Genomic DNA, 18323 nt, shown 5'->3' with positions numbered 1-18323 from the left:
CTAGTCACAATGATACAACCAAACTACATACACAAACGTACCTCCAAAATCTTGTACCTCACCCTTCCAGGCTCGGATACACCAAAGACCTTCTAGGTGACGTCCCTAGGTAGCACACGCAGACTTCCTAGCTTATGACTGACAGCTTGAAGCCCAAGCCTAAATAGACACTGGGGTTATTCAGATCCTGGCTTAGGATGCAGACGCATTATCTGGTATATAAAAGTAGAGCATACACCCACATGAAAGGTACTCGCTGCAGGTTCTCATTTCTGTAGTATTGAAGAAGTGTTCCCTCGTGATCAAAAGAATCTCAAGACAGCAGTACTAAGTCACAGGGTGGCAATCAAGTTAGTCTCTTCTGTAGTCTTGACACAACTGGAACCATCAGAACCGGTAACATATCTGCCCCCCAGATGCAACCCAAACCCACTAGGCAAGCTCAGGATTCGTGCGGTCAAGTAAATTCTACGCCAATGCTTCTAAAGGCTATTAGAATTGAAAATTCCAACACAAAATATGAATAAATCTCGCTCACACTGCCATCCAAACAATAGGAAGGCACTTGTGTCTCTGCCGTTGCCAAAATAACACGCAGCTAATTTTTCATGTTCTTCCACCACCAGCTCATGATTAAACGCTGAGCAAGAAAAGAAGACAGAAGCAACATTTTTAATTTGCTCAATACTAGCTGTCAACTCCTCTTCTAAGGAAGCTCCCCTAAAGAGAAAGGTTATCAGTTAGAAGCATTACCAGCCAGCAGAATTAAGTGAATGTAACCGAGTGAGCGGGCATACACTCATCCTTGAGGCAAAGGAGCACGACCCGATCCAAGGAACCAGAATGCAGACTGCAGCTACAACCAATGTGCACCTAATCCCCAAACGGACTGTTCAGCAGCTGCTGCCCCTGCAAAGCTGCCTCCAGCCTCCTCCAAACATCCCCCTGGAGGAAAATGACAACGTCCTAACATTCAACTTTCTGCTAACTGGGGAAAAGAAAGGGCTAACCAAGGGCCAATATCCCTAAAAACTACCACCACCAGCAGCTCTTTGTATGAAGGGCTTACTTACCCATCTCCCTGGAAAAGAATGGCCATCCGGATACAACACTGGCCACGGGGATTGCTTTTAATCAACCAGGTGCCGGTCTGGGATTCCCCTCTCCTTCTCGCTCTCCTTCCCAGAGAGTAGAACACGGAACTAAGCGGCAATAATCGCCTCTGTGCCTACTGTCACTCCTGCTTCATCACTCACTAGTGAGGAGGTCACGGACCCTACAAAGCGCTCAGGGCTCCCCCCATCCATCCATCCATTCAGTCCACCACTATTCCCGACAGCCTGCTAGATATCAAGCACTATGCTGCCTTGTTTTCCTCTGCGTCACTGATGAATCTTCAGGGATTTCAGAAGCAAAACTCAACTGGGGATTTTCATAATCTGCTTACGACACTGAAACGAACGAGGCTGCTGTCTCTGTGCCTTGGGCTTTCTAACTACCTTTATACGGACGACTACCAGGAAGCCCTTCAAGCGAAACAAGACAACCCACAGGATGCTGCCACAGTAGGAAGGCAAAAGGCTAAGAAGCCCCAGCACCCCTACGATGGATACCCTGAACTGCAGAGACGGCCAACCCACATCGATTCATCTCCCAAAACGGCATTTGCCAACTTTTGAGGCCAGTGACGAACACGCCGTGCAGACTTCAACCCAGCACTGCACACGCACAGCTGCGTGGAACGGCATCTGCCACTGCCACGTGCCACGCATTCCGACACGGTCTACTCTTCCAGTTGTGATAAACAAGGTTAAAAACTCGGTTTGAAGACCACCACCCGAAAACACTCCCTAGCCTTATTGCGGGGACAGAGGAAGGGAGAACTACTGGAGAGAAACCCGTCAGGACCCGGAGACGAAGGGGAGTCCCCGCTCCCCAGGCAGGTGAGGGAGCAGCACCAAGGGGAAGGGGGCCTCCTGGCCCGGGCATCCCAGTGTGAACTCGGGATGAACGGGTGGTCCGGAGAAAGATTTCTAAGACATCGGGTCAACGTGTCTAGCAAACAGAATACAGACACCGAAAACATCTGGGACGATTAAACGTACTGGGTCGAACCACATCAAACCGCCGCTTTCTAAATGGTCTCTTTAGGAACATCTTCCATTTCTAACCGCTCCGTAGGTCACCTGGGCCACTTCTGAAGAGTAGGCTGGGGAGGGCCAGCAGCTGCCGTGGGCAAGAGCCACACAGCGTCCCGCCTGCGGGTGTCAACGGCGCCGGGGGGTGTCCACGCTGCGGGCGGGGCCTCTCCTGGGGTCTCCATGGGGTCCCCCTTGGAGTGTCCGAGGGGGTCCCCACGGGGTCTGGGCGCCCAGCCGCCGCAGAGTGTGGGCCACGGACCATTTCACGACGGCCCCTGCGGCACCGCTCAGCTCGGTCAGCCCGGGGCGGGTGCTCGGGCGGGGGTCGCTCGCCGGCGGCACGAGGGACTGGATGAGCAGGAACCGGACGACGTGGCGGCTGGGGGCTGCTGGCCTCCAGGGGTCGGCACCGCCCAGCGGCAGACAGGCCGGCCCTTTTCCAGCCGCGTTCAGGCGACAGGTCTTTGTTCCGGACACGGTCCTCGGTCTTCCGACCGCGCATGCCCTGCAAGGTGCATCCTGACCCCGACTCACCGAGCCAGGGCCGGGCCTCCTCGGCCCTCCAGGGTGGGGTGCGCCTCAGCCCCGAGAAGGATGCTCCTCAGCCCCGGGAATGGACGTCCTCCTCATTGCCGGCTGGGGGCATACTCCTCGGCGCCGAGAAAGGAGACGCTCCTCAGTGCCGGTCGCGGGGGGAGGGGGGGGGGATACGCCTCAGCCCCAAGAACATCGGGCTCGGCGGGAGCCGCCCTCTCGGCCAGGGCTGCCGCCCTCCCGGCATGCAGTGCCGCCGGCGGCACCCACACTTCCGGCCGGCGGCCCCCGCCCTCCAGACGCGGCACGTGCCGGGGCGGGGCCTAGCCGTGCCACACCCGCGGGGACGCGGCGGGACAGGCGCCGCGCTCCTCATGCGCCGCTGACGTCGAGGCCACGGTGCACCGCTCCCCCCGACCGCGTCCCCGCCCCGCGCCAGTCCCCCAGCCACCGGAGAAGTCCCAGGCCCCGATGAGGGGGCACGCTACTTTCCGGCGCCGCGAGGCCCACCCGGTCCACTCGTGTTTCCGCCCACGGGACCCGGGCTGGGGCCCAACCCGCCCCGCGCAGTCCTCAAAAAGTGGGTGCGGGCCCTGACGGTGGACATGGCCCTCGCCAGTCTGGGGAAATGCACTTGTGTGCAGAGTCTCGTGCTGGGAAACAAGACACCCGCCCGGGATTCGGTCTTCGCCAGAAAATCCCTGCCCCGGTTCAACTTGGCCCGAATCTTCCGACGCAGGACAGGGAGAGCGGGCCGCGTCACACCAAATTCCAGAACACCTGCGCCACCCTTCACGGCCCGCGGTGTTGCCTCGCCGCCGCCGAAGCCACTGCCGTAGGGACGCTTCCTCACACGAGCCCCCTCACCCCCGGTCCACCTGTAACCTGCTCCTGTGCCAGCAGCCCTCCCGACCTACCGCCGTCCCACGCACGCAGTGTGGCCTCGAGAACGGCCGGCCACGGGGGAACCCCGCTACTGTGCGCGCTCACAAGTGGAATGGAAATGAGCCAACCCCCCCGGAACAGAGGCCGGGCGCTGCCAACGGGCCGGGGCGGCGGAACCGGGGACGGGTCCCACGCGTCCAGCTGGGAGCCAAACTCCAGGGCGTCTCCCGCACAGCACGGTGACCACAGCTCACCGTATACCGTGCACTGCAACGCTGGTCAGACACTGCATCTCAAAAATGTTCTCACCACAAAGAAAAAGGTAATTATGTGAGGACACGGAGGGGTTACCCAACCTTATTGTGGTCATCGCTTCCCAACATACACGGATCCCAACATCACGGATTCACACTGCACACTTTAAACTTACCTACGTTATATGTGAACAAAACCTCAATAAAGCTGGGGAAAGAGGTGGATATGTAAGGTAATAAATAAACCTACCTCTTTTTTTGTTTAAAAAAATTTTTTAATGTTTATCTTGGGGAGGAGGGGGCAGAGAGAGAGGGAGACACAGAATCCGAAGCAGGCTCCAGGCTCTGAGCTGTCAGCCCAGAGCCTGATGTGGGTGGGGCTGGAGCCCACGAACTTCAATTCAAGATCATGACCTGAGCTGAAGTCGGACACTTAACGGACTGAGCCACCCAGGTGCCCCCCTTTTTTTTGAGAGAGAGAGAGAGCACGGCACACCCACCAGTACAAGCAGAAGAAGACCAGAGGGAGAGAGAGAGAGAATCCGAAGCAGGCTCGAGTGAGGAGCCCAACTCAGTGCTCAAGCCCACAAACAGTGAGATCATCACTTGAGCCAAAATCAAGAGTTGGGTGCCCAAATGACTGAGCCACCCAGGCACTCGTCTTAAACCTCCCTCTTTTTGTTTTTTAATGTTTATTTATTTTGAGAGGAGGAGAGTGACAGAGAGAATCTCAAGCAGGCTCTGAGCTGGACAGCACAGGTGGATGCAGGGCTCAAACCTGCGAACAGTGATATCATGATCTGAGCCAAAATCAAGAGTCCAAAGCTCAATAGACTGAGCCACCCAGGCGCCCCCCCAACCCTACCTCTTAATCAACCACTGAGATTATTTTACACGTACGTCACGAGGACCCTGTCATTCACCCACCACACCCCTCAATGGTTTTTATCAAATTAAATATTTTGAATTCAAACTTCTAGGGGCCACATGAGCCTCTAACAACTGAACACATCCCAGCCAGGCATGCTCTTTGGCCCACAGCTTCAGCTTCGCCTAAGCTCTCCGCGGCGTGCCTGTTCTCCCTTGCAAAGCCCTACTCCCACAGCTGGGGTGACAGGAGCATTGGCTACGGAAGGGAGGGACGATCAGGACCCACTTACGCTCACACACACTCTCTCCTGGGAGCCTTCTCAAATCACGGACTTCAAAAGCAGCTAAAAATCTGTTTCTACCCCCAACATGAAACATTCTGTGTACTCTCACGTTAGATGTGCAGAGAGGGTGTTTTTAACGTGTCAACAACCCTTTAAGTCTTATTAAGACCATGCAACGATATGGCAAAGTGTTCAGGATGCTGTGTTAAATGAAAGATACCAAAGGTTATGCAACCACAGTGTCAGGGTTTATAGGTAACTTCCTTCGCTTTCCTGTAGTCCACATTTTTGTTGACAGTGCTTTTAATTTTAAATTGGAGGTGACGGATAGGTTCACTAGCTTGACTGCTGTGGTGATGGTTTCATGGGTACGTGCATGTCAAAACTTATCAGACCGCACGCTGAATATGTGACGCTGACTGTATATGAAGAGTACATCAATGAAGCTGTTCAAACGTCTCCATGGTATGCAGTGTTTGAGAAACCACGGCAGAATGACATAAACATGTAACGACAGGACAGGCTGGAAGGTGGGGGATCAGACAGGAATCTCCTCCATAAAGTCACTCAGAGAGTGAATTTCAAAAGGAAGAAATGACAATCACGAGAAAAAAAGAAACACACTTCTAAAGAGAACCCCTCACACACACCCAGAGCGCAGAAGCCTTCTTTACTTGAAGCAAAAAAGAATTTGCAAGTTAAGGGGTTAGGAGAAGAACTTTAGTATTGCAGAAACGATTCTGAATTAGACTAAAACCCAGAAGAGAGGCAGCAAAGAACTTTGAAGACACTAGAGTTCTTCCCATGGATTTGAGAAGCCTCAGAAAAAATAGGCTCAGAGAAACGGACAAGATAAAACAAAGAGGTGGGGGGTTTTCTTGTTTGCTTAGGGATGTATGCTCTTTGTGCCTCGCTTTTATAGGTTACCCTGTTTTTTGTATTTTATCTATAATTTAGTAAATTAGTCCTTTCCATTTGTTTCCTAAAATATTTTCCCAATCTTTTTACTTTGATAAATACTAGTAAAATACTTCCCCAAGAGCTCTCAGATTAGATGGTAACCCTTTTGGGTTGGTTAGCTATTCTAAAAAAACACCTGTATTACCTTAGAGACTGAGAAAAGAGAAAGTAAGTCGCTAACAAGTCTTTTTATCAGCAAATCCATAATTTCACCTATAAATGAGGTGAAAAAAATCACCTAAAGCTAATCCAAAGTAAAATGACTCTCTCGTTAACAAGTCTCTTGGAAAATATAGAGATTCTACATGTTAAAAGCTTCGTAAGGTAGTGGAGGTGAAGCGATCTGTCCCAGAAAACGAAAGGGCGTTCCGTTTCCCACATCTGGACTCTAACCACAAGGAGCTGAAGAAGCCCAGATGAAGGTCCCCTGAACGGGACACAGCCCGGGTCCTGGTACTAGTGACACCTGTCGCAGGGTCGATTCTCCCCAGCTCACACCCTTACACAGCGTGGACATCACCGTTATCCCTGTATCCCCAAATAAGTGGGAAAGCTAGGGAGAAAGTGCGCCTGACCTGGTGGGACGCGAGCTGGCCTCTCCCCTCGTCTGACACTGGACGGTGGCAGGCTGTGGTCAACGACGTGCACGTGGGACACCCAGGACCCCCACTCTCCTACCTGACCCACCCCTGAAAGCAGAGTGGACAAGAGCCTAGCAACAGTCCTAACTGAAAAATGCGTCTTCGTTCCAACAGTCAAAACACATGAAATCCCTAGTTAGGAGATGAATATTGTAGTTTCAAACACTAAGGTACAAGCAACCACTTAAAAGCAATACATGATACTAAATAATTGTACATTATTTCTAAATAATTCTCACCTCTAATTCTAGTTTTTCTGACTTACCCAACACAACATTTGGTAGACGGAAGTGATTTTCTTTTTAATAGCTCAGAGTCTTATAAGAAATGACCTGCTGTCTTACCAAGTTTCTTTGACATTTTCTAGAATCGAGTTGAGCCTCACCTTCTCTTGTTACCATAAAGGGGTTGCTGCAAGCCTGCTTCCTCAACAAGCTCTATAATCCTGTAAATTCAACAGATTCCTAAAGTATTAATCAACTTTTTCCGTCACAGATCTTCACCTTTGAGACACATTTCCCATCTTTTTTATATGTAACTGAATTTTGCTACCTTCCCCTCACCTGGGGATCATCTTGGGTGTGTGCTTCCAGTGCTCCTCCTCAGACTCGGGAGAGTGTCCGTGCCCACCACCCACTGGGGCTCCTCCCGGTGCCCCACCGGCACTGGAGAACAGGGACAGTGACCCAAGCGGAGCCGTCGCCACTCTTAATCCAAGATGTTTCCACCTGAAGGCTACAGAAAACATTCCCTGACTTCCATCTACGAAAGCCGGACGAGCGGGGACGTGCAGAAACCACGTGAAGCCACGCAGAGGGACACGGAGGGGACTCTGGGCCTCCAGACCGCAGCTCTGCCCGCCTCCCCGGGCCCCACGGCCGCTCGGGTCCTGGACGCCGCGCACTTCTGCAGTGGACGTGAACTTCCTTCACCTCCTCTCCCGCACGGACACAGCCAGCTGAAGTGCAAACGGGGTGCAGCCCCGCCGCCTCGGGAACACCGGGTGACTTCCAGACTGGTCTCGGCTGTGTCATTAACCTCTTGTGTCTTCCGCTGGGCCCTCATGCCAATAAGGGCCCCAGTAGGCTCTACGAAGGCCCGGGCAGTGACAAAACTGAACCGCCAAGCATGCCGACGGTTCAAGTTGCCGCGCGTCCGCTGAAGGACCGGTGCCACGTGCAAGCAAGGAGCAGTGTCTGCCGGCTGGGGCCACGCTGCGGGGGGACGCTCACGCGAGGGACAGCCCAGTAGGAACCCCCGCACTCAGCCGTGGGGGGCGGGGGAGTACAGGTAACACGGCTCTCACTGGAAGAAAATAACGGCATCGAAAGCTTACAACATGAGGGCAGAAGGTATTGGTGTTAATGTTACAAGCCTTATATGGACATTTTTTTGGAATTTAGCCCTTTACGTTATTTTCTCAGTTAAAACTCTAAGAAAACACCGTAACTGTGATACCTATTCATCAGCAAGTATAACTTCATAGGAACATACCACACACGTTGATCTGGACACGTGAGATTTAGGGTGCTGAGTAGATACTCAGCTGTCAGCTTATCACCTAGAGCTCACGAGAGAGAGCGGGCCAGAAATTGAAGGGTGGGAGTCAGCAGCACGCAGGGGTGAAGCCCAGGGGCTACGAACACTGGGGAGGACCGAAGTCTGAGGGGGACAAGAGAAGGGAGTGCAGGGGAGGACCAAGAGATAAAGCCAACGGTGGGGGGGTGGGGGGGTGGGGGGGGGGTGGGAGCCAGAGCCGCAAGTCCCCACGTCACAGAGGCTCCAGGCCAGGACGGCCCACCGCACCGGGGGCTGGGACAAGGCCAGGGGCAACCAGGAATCCCTTCCCTCCTCCTCCTCCCTTCGGAGAAGACAATCTACCAGCACATAACCGCTCGGAATCCTAGAATGACCGTTTCGAGAAAAGCCAGTGTGCCTCCAGAGTTAACGATCTGCCAGCTAAAGAAGCATCAGTGACTCGGGCTCCATCAGAGGAGGTGCCCCTGGACAGGTGGCTCCCGAATGGGACTCCGGAGGCCCCCACTGAGCATGCAGAGCCCACTGGCTGGGGGAAGGACAGGGACAGCTCCCAAGGGAAGGGCGCTGGAAACACTCACCACTTTGTCCCACACCACCCAACTTACCAAATCAATTCAGGGTGTTGGAAGCAGAACAAGACAGTGGCTTCCTGCACCCACGGCTCGGCATTAATGAAAGCCCACCTGGGCGGCCAATGCATCACCACGGAACTTAAAGGAAGCCGAAGGAGAGGCTGGTGGGCAGGCCCCCCTTCTCCCAAACCCGATCCCTGCATCATTAGCCTCTAGGTGTGATTCAGGATAAAGCCCAGCGCAGCCGTGAGTCAATTCTTCTAGATTGAAAGGTCAACATCAAAACATTGTCCGCTGCTCCAGCTACAGTGAAGTGGACACTCTGTACCTTCCCAGGCTGGCAGGAAGACTGCTACAACGCTTCTGGAAAGCATTTGGCATTACGATTCAGGAGCTTTTAGAAGTGTTTCTATTTATTTGGAGATCTAATACTATTTCTGGAAATCTGTCTTAAGGAATTAGTCTGCAGTAAGGAGGAAAAAACCCTTTGGGTTCCTGAAAGCATCATTCATTATACAAAATCACCTTCAACCATGTAAGTAGCCATTTACAAGGAAATAGGTAAATTACAGTGAAATATGCAATTAATAAAATTGAGTTTTTTTAAAGCATAGAAAATGCAAAACATCAAGTGAACAAAAATGCATAAAGTATAATCAAACATGTATGTAAATGTACAAAAACAAAAGGAGGACATTTTGGGGGTCCCTGGGTGGCTCAGTCAGTTAAACGTCTGACTTCCGCACAGATCATGATCTCACGGTCCATGAGTTTGAGCCTCGAGTCCGGCTCTTTGCTGACAGCTTGAAGTCTAGAGCCTGCTTCGGATCCTGTGTCTCCCTCTCTCTCTGCCCCTTCCCAGCTCACGGTCTCTTTCTCTCTCAAAAATAAACATTTAGGGGCGCCTGGGTGGCTCAGTCAGTTGGGCTGCCGACTTTGGCTCAGGTCATGATCTCGCGGTCCGTGAGTTCGAGCCCCGCGTCGGGCTCTGTGCTGACAGCTCAGAGCCTGGAGCCTGTTTCAGATTCTGTGTGTCCCTCTCTCTGACCCTCCCCCGTTCATGCTCTCTCTCTGTCTCAAAAATAAATAAATGTAAAAAAAAAAAATTTTTTTTAAATAAACATTTAAAAAAAAGGAATTTTTTTTTTTTTTTTTTTTTTTTTAAGATGGTGCAACTGTGAAGAGAAATGGAAGCAAACAGTAGGCTAACTCTGGTTGATCAGGACGGGAGCATACCAATTGGGGAGGATAGGGGGCAAGGGGGTCTCAGGCAGAAAATTTGCTGGAATATTCGGTGGGCTGAGGGAGGCAGTCAGAGGGAAAAAGAAGTTCTTTAGCTAAAGAATCGGAACAGAGACACTGTGTCCGGCAGAAAAGAAGTGGAACCTCACATCAACTGAAAGCTGGGGTGACACCTGGCTTCACTCTGGCCCCACTGCCCGTTATTAGACTGCCAGTCCCCAAATCACCTCCAGCTTATCCGCGAAAAAGAAAAGCATGAATTCAGAAGATATTAAGTAGGTGCTCCAGTGCCGACTGGCTTAAGACTCCGGACGGCATCACATCAGAATTCTCTAGTAACCACGTACCTCCCAGTTATGTTCATTCTACACTGTTGGAAAATGACCTGCATTCTCTGTACATGCTCCCAGAAGGAACAGCACGGAAGATGGGCCAGAAACAAACTGGGAAAGGGAACTCGATCTTCTTTATGTGATTAGCTGTAACATTTATAATTTCATGTACAATTAACCATAATATGAAATAATACAAACTGCATCCTTTAAAAATACTTAGGAAAAAACACCTAAAACTTATGACATTTATGATTGGTGGTCAAACTAAACTCATTAAGTGTCCAAAATACCACTAAGGTACATTAAATTTACTTGAAAAACCTACAGAGGTAATTTTATGAAGACCACTAACCAGAAAAGAAACTGATGCCAAGAGAGGGCGCCGTCCAATGGCAGCTGGGCGCCGGCTGTGGAAGCTGGGGCCCGAACCCCCGCTGCCAGCAGCACTGTTTGTTCTCTACACCTCTGTCCCCATTTGGAACACAGCGAGAGGACTCATCCTTTAGGGATGCCACGAAGATTAGACAAGTCGGTTTATCAAAAACACTTGGAAGCCGGCCTGGCCTAGGTCACAGAGTAGACACACGAAGCTGTCCCTCAGTCCTGGAGGAGGGCGGAGCCAGTGGCCGGAACAGCGCTGTGAATGCACGTGAGGCCCCCAAACTGCACGCTGAGGACAGTTAGGACAGTACGTTTTACCATGTGTATACTGTGCCTCAATTTTTTAGAAAAAGGCTTTGCTATTAGAATTTTAATTTCTCCTGGAAAAAAAAAAAACACTATCAGATTCTACATGAGACTCTATGCAAATCTAGGATTCCTATAAAAATAATCTTTATCAATCAAGGGATTCTGATATCAACTTCTGGGTCATACTTCTAAAATATAAATTTCAAAATAATGTATTGTGCTCCGGCAAAGCTCTAATGTCTGAATTATTTCACTTGAATTTTCCAGCAAAAATGTATTCATTTTTGAGTAAATGATAACAAAACCAAGATACAAATACAACACAAAACAAAACCAGAAACCCTTTCTTTGAACACAAGCATTTTGGTGTAGCTTCTACACAGGGGCAGAAAGACCTCACAGGCCTTAAAGGGAGCTCATTATAAAAAGCAACAAAAACCATCTTTAAACGTGTGTTTTAAAATAAAACCTTGCAAAATAGCCCCAAAGCACATCTCTCCGATTACGAAATGAGCACGCGGTGCAAAGGGACGGAGAATACCAATTTACTACACCCTATACTGACTGACAATGCTTGTTGCATAGCAACGAGATCCTGCGGTCTGAAAGCAGACAGAACCCCTTTTCTTGACTCGCCGAGCCACACTTAACCCCATCGAGGCTGAGAAAGGATGCAAAGACCGTTTTACAGACACCACTACCAACACCCGCGGTCTGAGGATGCAAATTCTAGAACTAGAGAATCCCAAACCCAAATCCCAGCCCCTGTGCACCGTGAAAGACACTGATGTCTCCTCGCTCTCAGGGCTTCCCTGCTAGAAACAACTGCTACTCAGGGTGGACGTCTTTCTCCTAAAAGCATCACCTGCCAGAGTTGTTTTTAAAACTCCAAGGTAATAACATACCCACGCACCTTTTGTTGCATAATTTAAAAGAAGTAATTTGATCCTTTCAGTTTAGTTTCTAAAAATCGTAATTTATAAGCAAGGGCTACAATTTCCTAACAGTTTTCTCCTACTTAAAATTTATTGGAACTATTTTTATGTTATTACCTATATGGGTAACTAGTAACATCTCATAAAACTTTTTTTTTTTTTTTAACAGAATTCAGTTCCGTCTAAAGAAAACCAAAAGCTTGCAGCTATTCTGGCCCTGGTCTGAAATCCTTTCATTGTGTTGGGATTTCCCCATTTCTCTTGAGAAATGACTGCCAAGCCCCACCGAAGAAACCCGACTAAATACAGATAAACTCACAACCGTGTTCCCCAACTTTTCAAAGAGAAGGCCCTTTAAACTCATGAAGCGTAGGGGCACCTGAGTGGCTCAGTCGGTTGAGTGACCGACTTCGGCTCAGGTCATGATCTCGCGGTTCGTGCGTTCGAGCCCGTGTCAGGCTCTGTGCTGACAGCTCAGAGCCTGGGGCCTGCTTCGGATTCTGTGTTCCCCCCGCCCCGCTGTCTCTGCCCCTAACCCACTCACATTCTGTCTCTGTCTCTCTCAAAAATTATAAATAAACATTAAAAAAAATTTAAATTCATGAAGTATATTTTTAATGTACATTGACAGAGAAAATGTGACTTAAAAGCAGTCTGAATTTCCTATCTTTTAAATTAATCTGTGTAATGTAACAGCACGTACACACACGTGCCATCTACTGCACGTGAACATGGCATCTCAGATGACAAAGCTCGGTGCACACAGGTGCACACGGACTCCTCAAGACAAGCCTACGGCTGCCCCCCAGAGCCCACCGATTGGAAGTCATTCATCTACGAGAAAAGCTGGAATCACTCTGAAGACCTGGGGCAAAGCACATCCAGGTTTGGAACTGAGACGGCGCCGGGTCCAGGAGGATCCAGCGCTCGCCGGCCGGGCACTCCCAGGCCAGGGCACTGCCGAGGTGAATTCCTCCCCCAAAGGGCAGCTGTGCCCACACAGCACGTCGTTTCACTTCGTCGTTCAAAGACTCACAACGCCCAGCCAAGTGCGCCACACGGCCCATCGCCTCCTTCCTGCGCAAACTCCTAGCTGAAGGCAGACACCTCCCTGGATGCGATCTTAGGGAGGGGAAACTGAATCTGAGAAGCAGCACCGGAAGGTAACAGAATTAGAGGCCACACAGAATGCTAGGGCCAGGGTCTTTGGAATCACGCAGGACTCTGATTTGAACCTCAGCTGTCATTCGCCAACCACACGACTAAGCCTCAGTTTCCTCCACCGTAAGTGAGGACACCAACCTCATGGCTCATCCTAATACATCACATAAAGTGACTCACGGGAAGCACTTAGCAAGTCTCCTGGCCTGTCCCTGAAAGTGCAACAAAGAGTAGCTATGACAACCACAGATCTACTCATTCTACGTAAGCAGAGAACATTAAAAGTTGTCCTATGTAACTGGCTGGCCCATTTGGTTTGTACCCAGTGTAGGCAAAGGTTAGCCTCGGAAACACTGTGATCTCTGGCCAGGGACTCGTGCCCCGTGCCCGACGCGTATCGGGATCGATGAGGACAATTCAGCAAGTCTTTGGGACACAAAAGTTAATCATGAAAATATCTTTAAAAAACAATGAACTGGGGCACCTGGGTGGCTCAGTCGGTTAAGCACCCGACTCTTGATTTCAGCTCAGGTCATGATCTCATGGTTTCGTAGGTTCGAGCCCCACGTCGGGCTCTGCGCTGACAGCGCAGAGCCTACTTGGGATTCTCTCCCTCTCTCTCTCTCTCTCTCTCTCTCTCTGCCCCTCCCCTGTTCATTTTCTCTCTCTCTCAAAATAAATAAACTTTAAAAAAAAAAAACCACTAAGTTTATTTTAAATACTTACATGCAACTAACGAGGTATAACAATTTCTTTGAATGGGTTTTATTTTGTCACATTAAAATTCGAAAGCTTAGTTTTTTCATCTTCATATAGTTTCTAACTTCAAATGGGAATGTACGAAAGGACTTTCAGGATAGATTTTCTTTTTTAAAACACTATTTACAAATTGTGCTTGTGTTACCAAGCTAAAGTCTAAATAACCAAATAGATGAGTCTTTTGCAATAAAAGTAGGGAACAGCATGAAAATCACCTTTTTTTCTCACTTAAACACAAAACATTTAAATGTTTTAAATGTCAAACTTTTGAGGTGCCTGGGTGGCTCAGTTTGGTAAGCGTCCGACTTCAGCTCAAGTCATGATCTCACAGTCTCCAAGTTCAAGCCATGCGTCGGGCTCTGTGCTGACAGCTCAGAGCCTGGAGCCTGCTTCGGACTCTGTATCTCCCTCTCTCTCTGCCCCTCCCCTGCTCGCACTCTGTCTCCAATCTCTCAAAAATAAACATTAAAAAATTTAATAAACGTCAAACTTTTTTTTTTAACTTTTAAAAATTGTACAGTAGCTCCTGACATTACCGGATTCAGAGCGGTGGTTCACAACCGGGTTGACTTTTCTCCCATTCAAAATCTGACACTGGACACATTTTTGCTTGTCACTATGGGGCGGGGGGGTGGGGTAGGGTGGGGTGAAGTACTGGCATCTAGTGGCAGCCACCAGGGGCAAGGCTGGGCATCCTACAATGCCCAGGGCAGCCCCCACGACACAGAATCAGCTGACCCCAAACATCAATACAGCCGAGGATGAGGAACCCTGATTTAGAGGTTGGGATCCATCCTGAAGGAAAACTTGCTTTCTTACTAAACTTTCTTTCAATACAACTAGAAATACCTAGGATTTCCAAGCATCATTTGTTGAAAAGATGATCCTTTCCCCATCGACTGGTCTTGGCGCCCTTGTCAAAAGTCCCGTGACCACAAATGTGCAAGTTTAACATCCAGGGTCTCTATTTGGATCCACTGGTCTATGGGGCCAGTCTGTGCCAGGACCACACTGTTTTGATTACCGCAGCTCTGTAGTAAGTTCTGAAATCAGTTAAGTGAGAGTCTTCCAACTTTGTTCTTTTTCGAGATGGCTTTTGACCATGCCGGGTCCCATGGGATACCATCTAAATTTCAGGATGGGTTTTTCTATTTCTGCAAAAATATGCCGGGTTTTGACAGAGATTATATTGAATCTGTAGTAGATCACTGTGGGTAGTACTGTCATCTTAACGTTAAGTCTTTAATCCAGGGACAGAGCTCTGTTCAAGTTAATTAGGTCTTTGATTTCTTTCGGCAATATTTTATAATTTTCAGTAGACAAGTCCCTTCCTTGCTTAAATTTATTCCTAGGTATTTTATTATTTTAGACACTACAGTAAATGGAACTGCTTTCTTATTTTCCTTTTTGGATTGTTCACTGCTGGTGTAAGGAAACACAACTGATTTTTGTGTGCTGATCTTACACCCACAACTTTGCTGAACTTGTTCATGAGTTCTAGTGGCCTTACAGGTGTCCTGCCTGTGTTTATATGTAACGTGTGCGTGTGCACGTCCGCCTCTGTATCTGTCACCTGGGGCCGTGAGCTGATTAAAGGGAGAGATGGATGAGGCCAACGCTGCGGTCCACACCCAAATGGGAAACTCAGACGAGAGATGACGTCGACATCCTAACCCCCAGTACCCCAGAACGTGACCTTCCTTGAAAACAGGGTCATTACAGATGAATTAGTTGTGATGAGGTCACACTGGGGTAGGCTGGGCCCTTAATCCAATATGACTGGTCTCCTTAAAACAGGAAACCACCACATGAAAACAGAGACACACGGGGAAAAGACAGCCATATGATCAGAGAAGCAGAAATTGGGAGTGATGCATTTCTAGAAGCCCAGGATTGCCAAGGATTGCCAAGGATTGCCAGCAAACACCACAAGCTGGATGAGGGAAGGAAGGAGGGAGGGAGGGAGGGAGGGAGGGAGGGAGGGAAGGAAGGAAGGAAGGAAGGAAGGAAGGAAGGAAGGAAGGAAGGAATTCTGCCTCAAGACTGTAACACAAAACCCTGAGTTTCCAGCCTGCCTTACAAAGCTCAGACTTATCAACCCCCAATACCATGGGTCAATTCCAATCATCCATCAATAAAGGAAAAGAGGGATCTGGAGATCATAAGAAAAAACTGCCTACTTCATAAATGTGGCCCACGATCTATACCAAAACCTGACTGCATCAGTTTCTGGGGCGCCTGGGTAGATCAGTTGGGTGAGCATCCAACTCTTGATTATGGTTCAGGTCATAATCCCAGGGTCATGGGTTCGAGCCCTGAGTCGGGTTCCACACTGGGCTTGGACTCTGCCTGGGATTCTCTCTCTCCCTCTGCTCCTCCCCCTGCTCTTATACACATGCGCACTCTCTCTCTCTCTCTCTGTCTCTCAAGAAATAAAAATTTTAAATATAAAATAAAATTTTAAAAAACTTTATGAATCAGCTTCTAATTTTAGTGCTTTCCACAGATTCAAAGAGAACCACATCAATTAATCAGTTAAAGGGAAACAGGCTTGCTGACTGGGTGACAGGAACTTATTCATATAATCAGGTTTCCAGGCAGAAAAAAATACACTTGATGTGTTGTCCTTACGCTTTCAAGTACATTACATATTAACATTTACATATAAAAGTTTTTTATCCAAATACCCCATCGTGACACCTTTGCTTTGTCACTTATTCATACCTGTACACATACCGTGATCACAGGGATACAAAAACATACTGTGTTTAACGCAAAATTGTTCATACTGTCTTAATACCTTTGAAAATCACGATTCAGAGAGAGAATTAAAATGGGAAGGTCTAAAACAATCAGTAATCATGAGTTTAGCTTTTACATGTATTTTTTTTAGAGTTACTGGAAGTCCCTGATTATACCCGGCGTGTTGCAAAGCGCTTACGGAACTGGCTGGAGAGAGAGAAGCCTCCAGTGCGTCTCCGAGGGGAGTTTATGCCTGGAGTGGCAAACGCTCTGGAAGGTGGACAGATGCTCCGAGCTCACAGGAGTGATCGCTGAAGACGCGGACTAGAAGAGGAAACCGCAGCGAGAGACACTGCGTGGGCACAGAGGCAGCTTTCTGGAAGACAGAACAGAAGGAGCAAGACCAAAAGCCCAGTAGCGCCCCCGGGGAACCTCAAGCACACCATTCCAAAATGAACGAGGGGCACCGAGGCGCGGCTGGAGGGTCTGCAGGGCCCCGAGCACCAGGCGGAGGCGCCCCTTCCACGGGCCGCGCAGGGGCAGGCCGAGGTTCTCCAGAAGGACATGAGGGGGGCACCAAGCATCACACACGGCGGGAAGGTGGAGGGGCGGAGGCCTGAGGGTCCGATAGTGGGGAAGGGAGGCTGGTCCCCCATGGCGCAGGTGATGGTTCTACCATTCAGGGCTCTGCTTCTCAATCTGAAGAATCATATTAACATATTTCAGACATCATTTTAAAATCTAGGTTCTCTAAGAGTTTAACGTTCCTTACTTTTAGAGTGCCTAAAAACAGAAGTCTTTCATGGTAAAAGCTGAAGAAAAAAGGCAAAGAACATTCAGAAGCCTGTGCTTACTAATACAAAAGCAAAGGCACAACACGAAGAGAGCGATAACTAGAGCACACCAAATCCATAAATCCTCCAAATGCATTATGTCAGACGGCGAGACAAGGCAGCAGATGCGTAATCTCATCGTGCACAGAAAGACCCTGAGGTCTGGGCAGCCAACGGAAGGGCTCACAGCCAGCAAAGGGAAGGGCTCTGAAGCTAAAGGTGATTCTGTTCAACTTGACTTCTCTTCCCAAAATGAAAACACCGTGAAAAACTTCCATACCCAGAGTAACACGAGAGGATGACAGAGAGACTTTCCTTAAAGTAGACGATCCGAACAAAATAACAGATGAGTATGACAAAACACTACAGCAATACAAAACGATATTGTCAATCTGCCATAAATAAAAAGCACTCTACGTGAGAAAAATTTTAAGTATGATTTGCAGATATTTCGAAAGAAATCAAACACAAATACACGAAATGGTCTCTAGCCTCACGATACCATCCATATACCATTCCTCAAAGCTTTTGAAAAGTGATTCATCGCTACGCCCCCACCTAAGCTATAAGCACAAGGGAACAGGTCACGTCTATGCTCACCTTTACTGTTTTAAAATGGTTTTTGAGGATTTATCTTTTTGGGCCGTGTCTCTAACTCTGGAATCCCAGAGCAAGAAGGATCACGCAGAAACCATTCCTGCAGGCCATGACCAGGAGCTCAGTCTTGAGTGTCACGGCAGGGGGAAGCCATGGGGCGTGTGATACGGGAGACTGAACTGCCCAACCGTGAGCTACGCAGAGCACCTGTGAGCTGCTGTGGCACAGGTAACAGGAGACCAGATGGGACAACCGCCCGATGCAACAGCAATCCAGAAGCATACATATGTTAAAACGTAATACAGGACAAAACAGGTTCAGGGGTCTTGATGGGATTCGCTGCCAGATG

The 18323-nt window shown here is 49.1% G+C and overlaps 2 protein-coding genes across 12 annotated transcripts in view; one reads left to right on the top strand and one right to left on the bottom strand.

The window, feature by feature from the left end:
* Window positions 1-18323, bottom strand: part of ENAH (ENAH actin regulator) — a 136971-nt gene that overhangs the window by 105507 nt on the left and 13141 nt on the right. The window contains exon 1 of one of the 10 annotated variants that reach the window (XM_053209136.1): window positions 2676-2816. The exons of the other annotated variants lie outside the window; for them this stretch is intronic. The gene's annotated coding sequence lies outside the window, so the exon portion shown is untranslated. Of the gene's footprint in view, window positions 1-2675; window positions 2817-18323 lie in introns of those variants that run through there. 10 annotated transcript variants of the gene reach the window in all.
* Window positions 3037-17810, top strand: LOC128312979 (uncharacterized). Of its 2 annotated transcripts, none has more exons than XR_008293045.1 (2): window positions 3037-3882; window positions 12052-12466. XR_008293045.1 is itself a non-coding variant. In XM_053209146.1 (2 exons), the coding sequence occupies exons 1-2, from the start codon at window positions 3304-3306 to the stop codon at window positions 16870-16872; spliced, it is 756 nt and encodes a 251-aa protein (XP_053065121.1). In that variant the 5' UTR covers window positions 3037-3303; the 3' UTR covers window positions 16873-17810. The 2 variants fall into 2 exon arrangements, 1 of the variants encoding a protein (XP_053065121.1); XM_053209146.1 differs by lacking the exon at window positions 12052-12466 and adding an exon at window positions 16696-17810.

The sequence above is a fragment of the Acinonyx jubatus genome, chromosome E4 (genome assembly GCF_027475565.1).
Source record: "Acinonyx jubatus isolate Ajub_Pintada_27869175 chromosome E4, VMU_Ajub_asm_v1.0, whole genome shotgun sequence".
NCBI lineage: Eukaryota > Metazoa > Chordata > Mammalia > Carnivora > Felidae > Acinonyx > Acinonyx jubatus.
The sequence above is the reverse complement of the archived record's forward strand: the minus strand, read 5'-3'. Positions and strand labels throughout refer to the sequence as shown.

Coding starts and splice junctions, on each gene's coding strand:
- LOC128312979 (XM_053209146.1), top strand. CDS start 3,304: ATGCACTTGTGTGCAGAGTCTCGTGCTGGGAAACAAGACACCCGCCCG. Junction 3,883..16,695: donor TTCTCACCACAAAGAAAAAG/GTAATTATGTGA, acceptor TATTTTTTTTAG/AGTTACTGGAAGTCCCTGAT.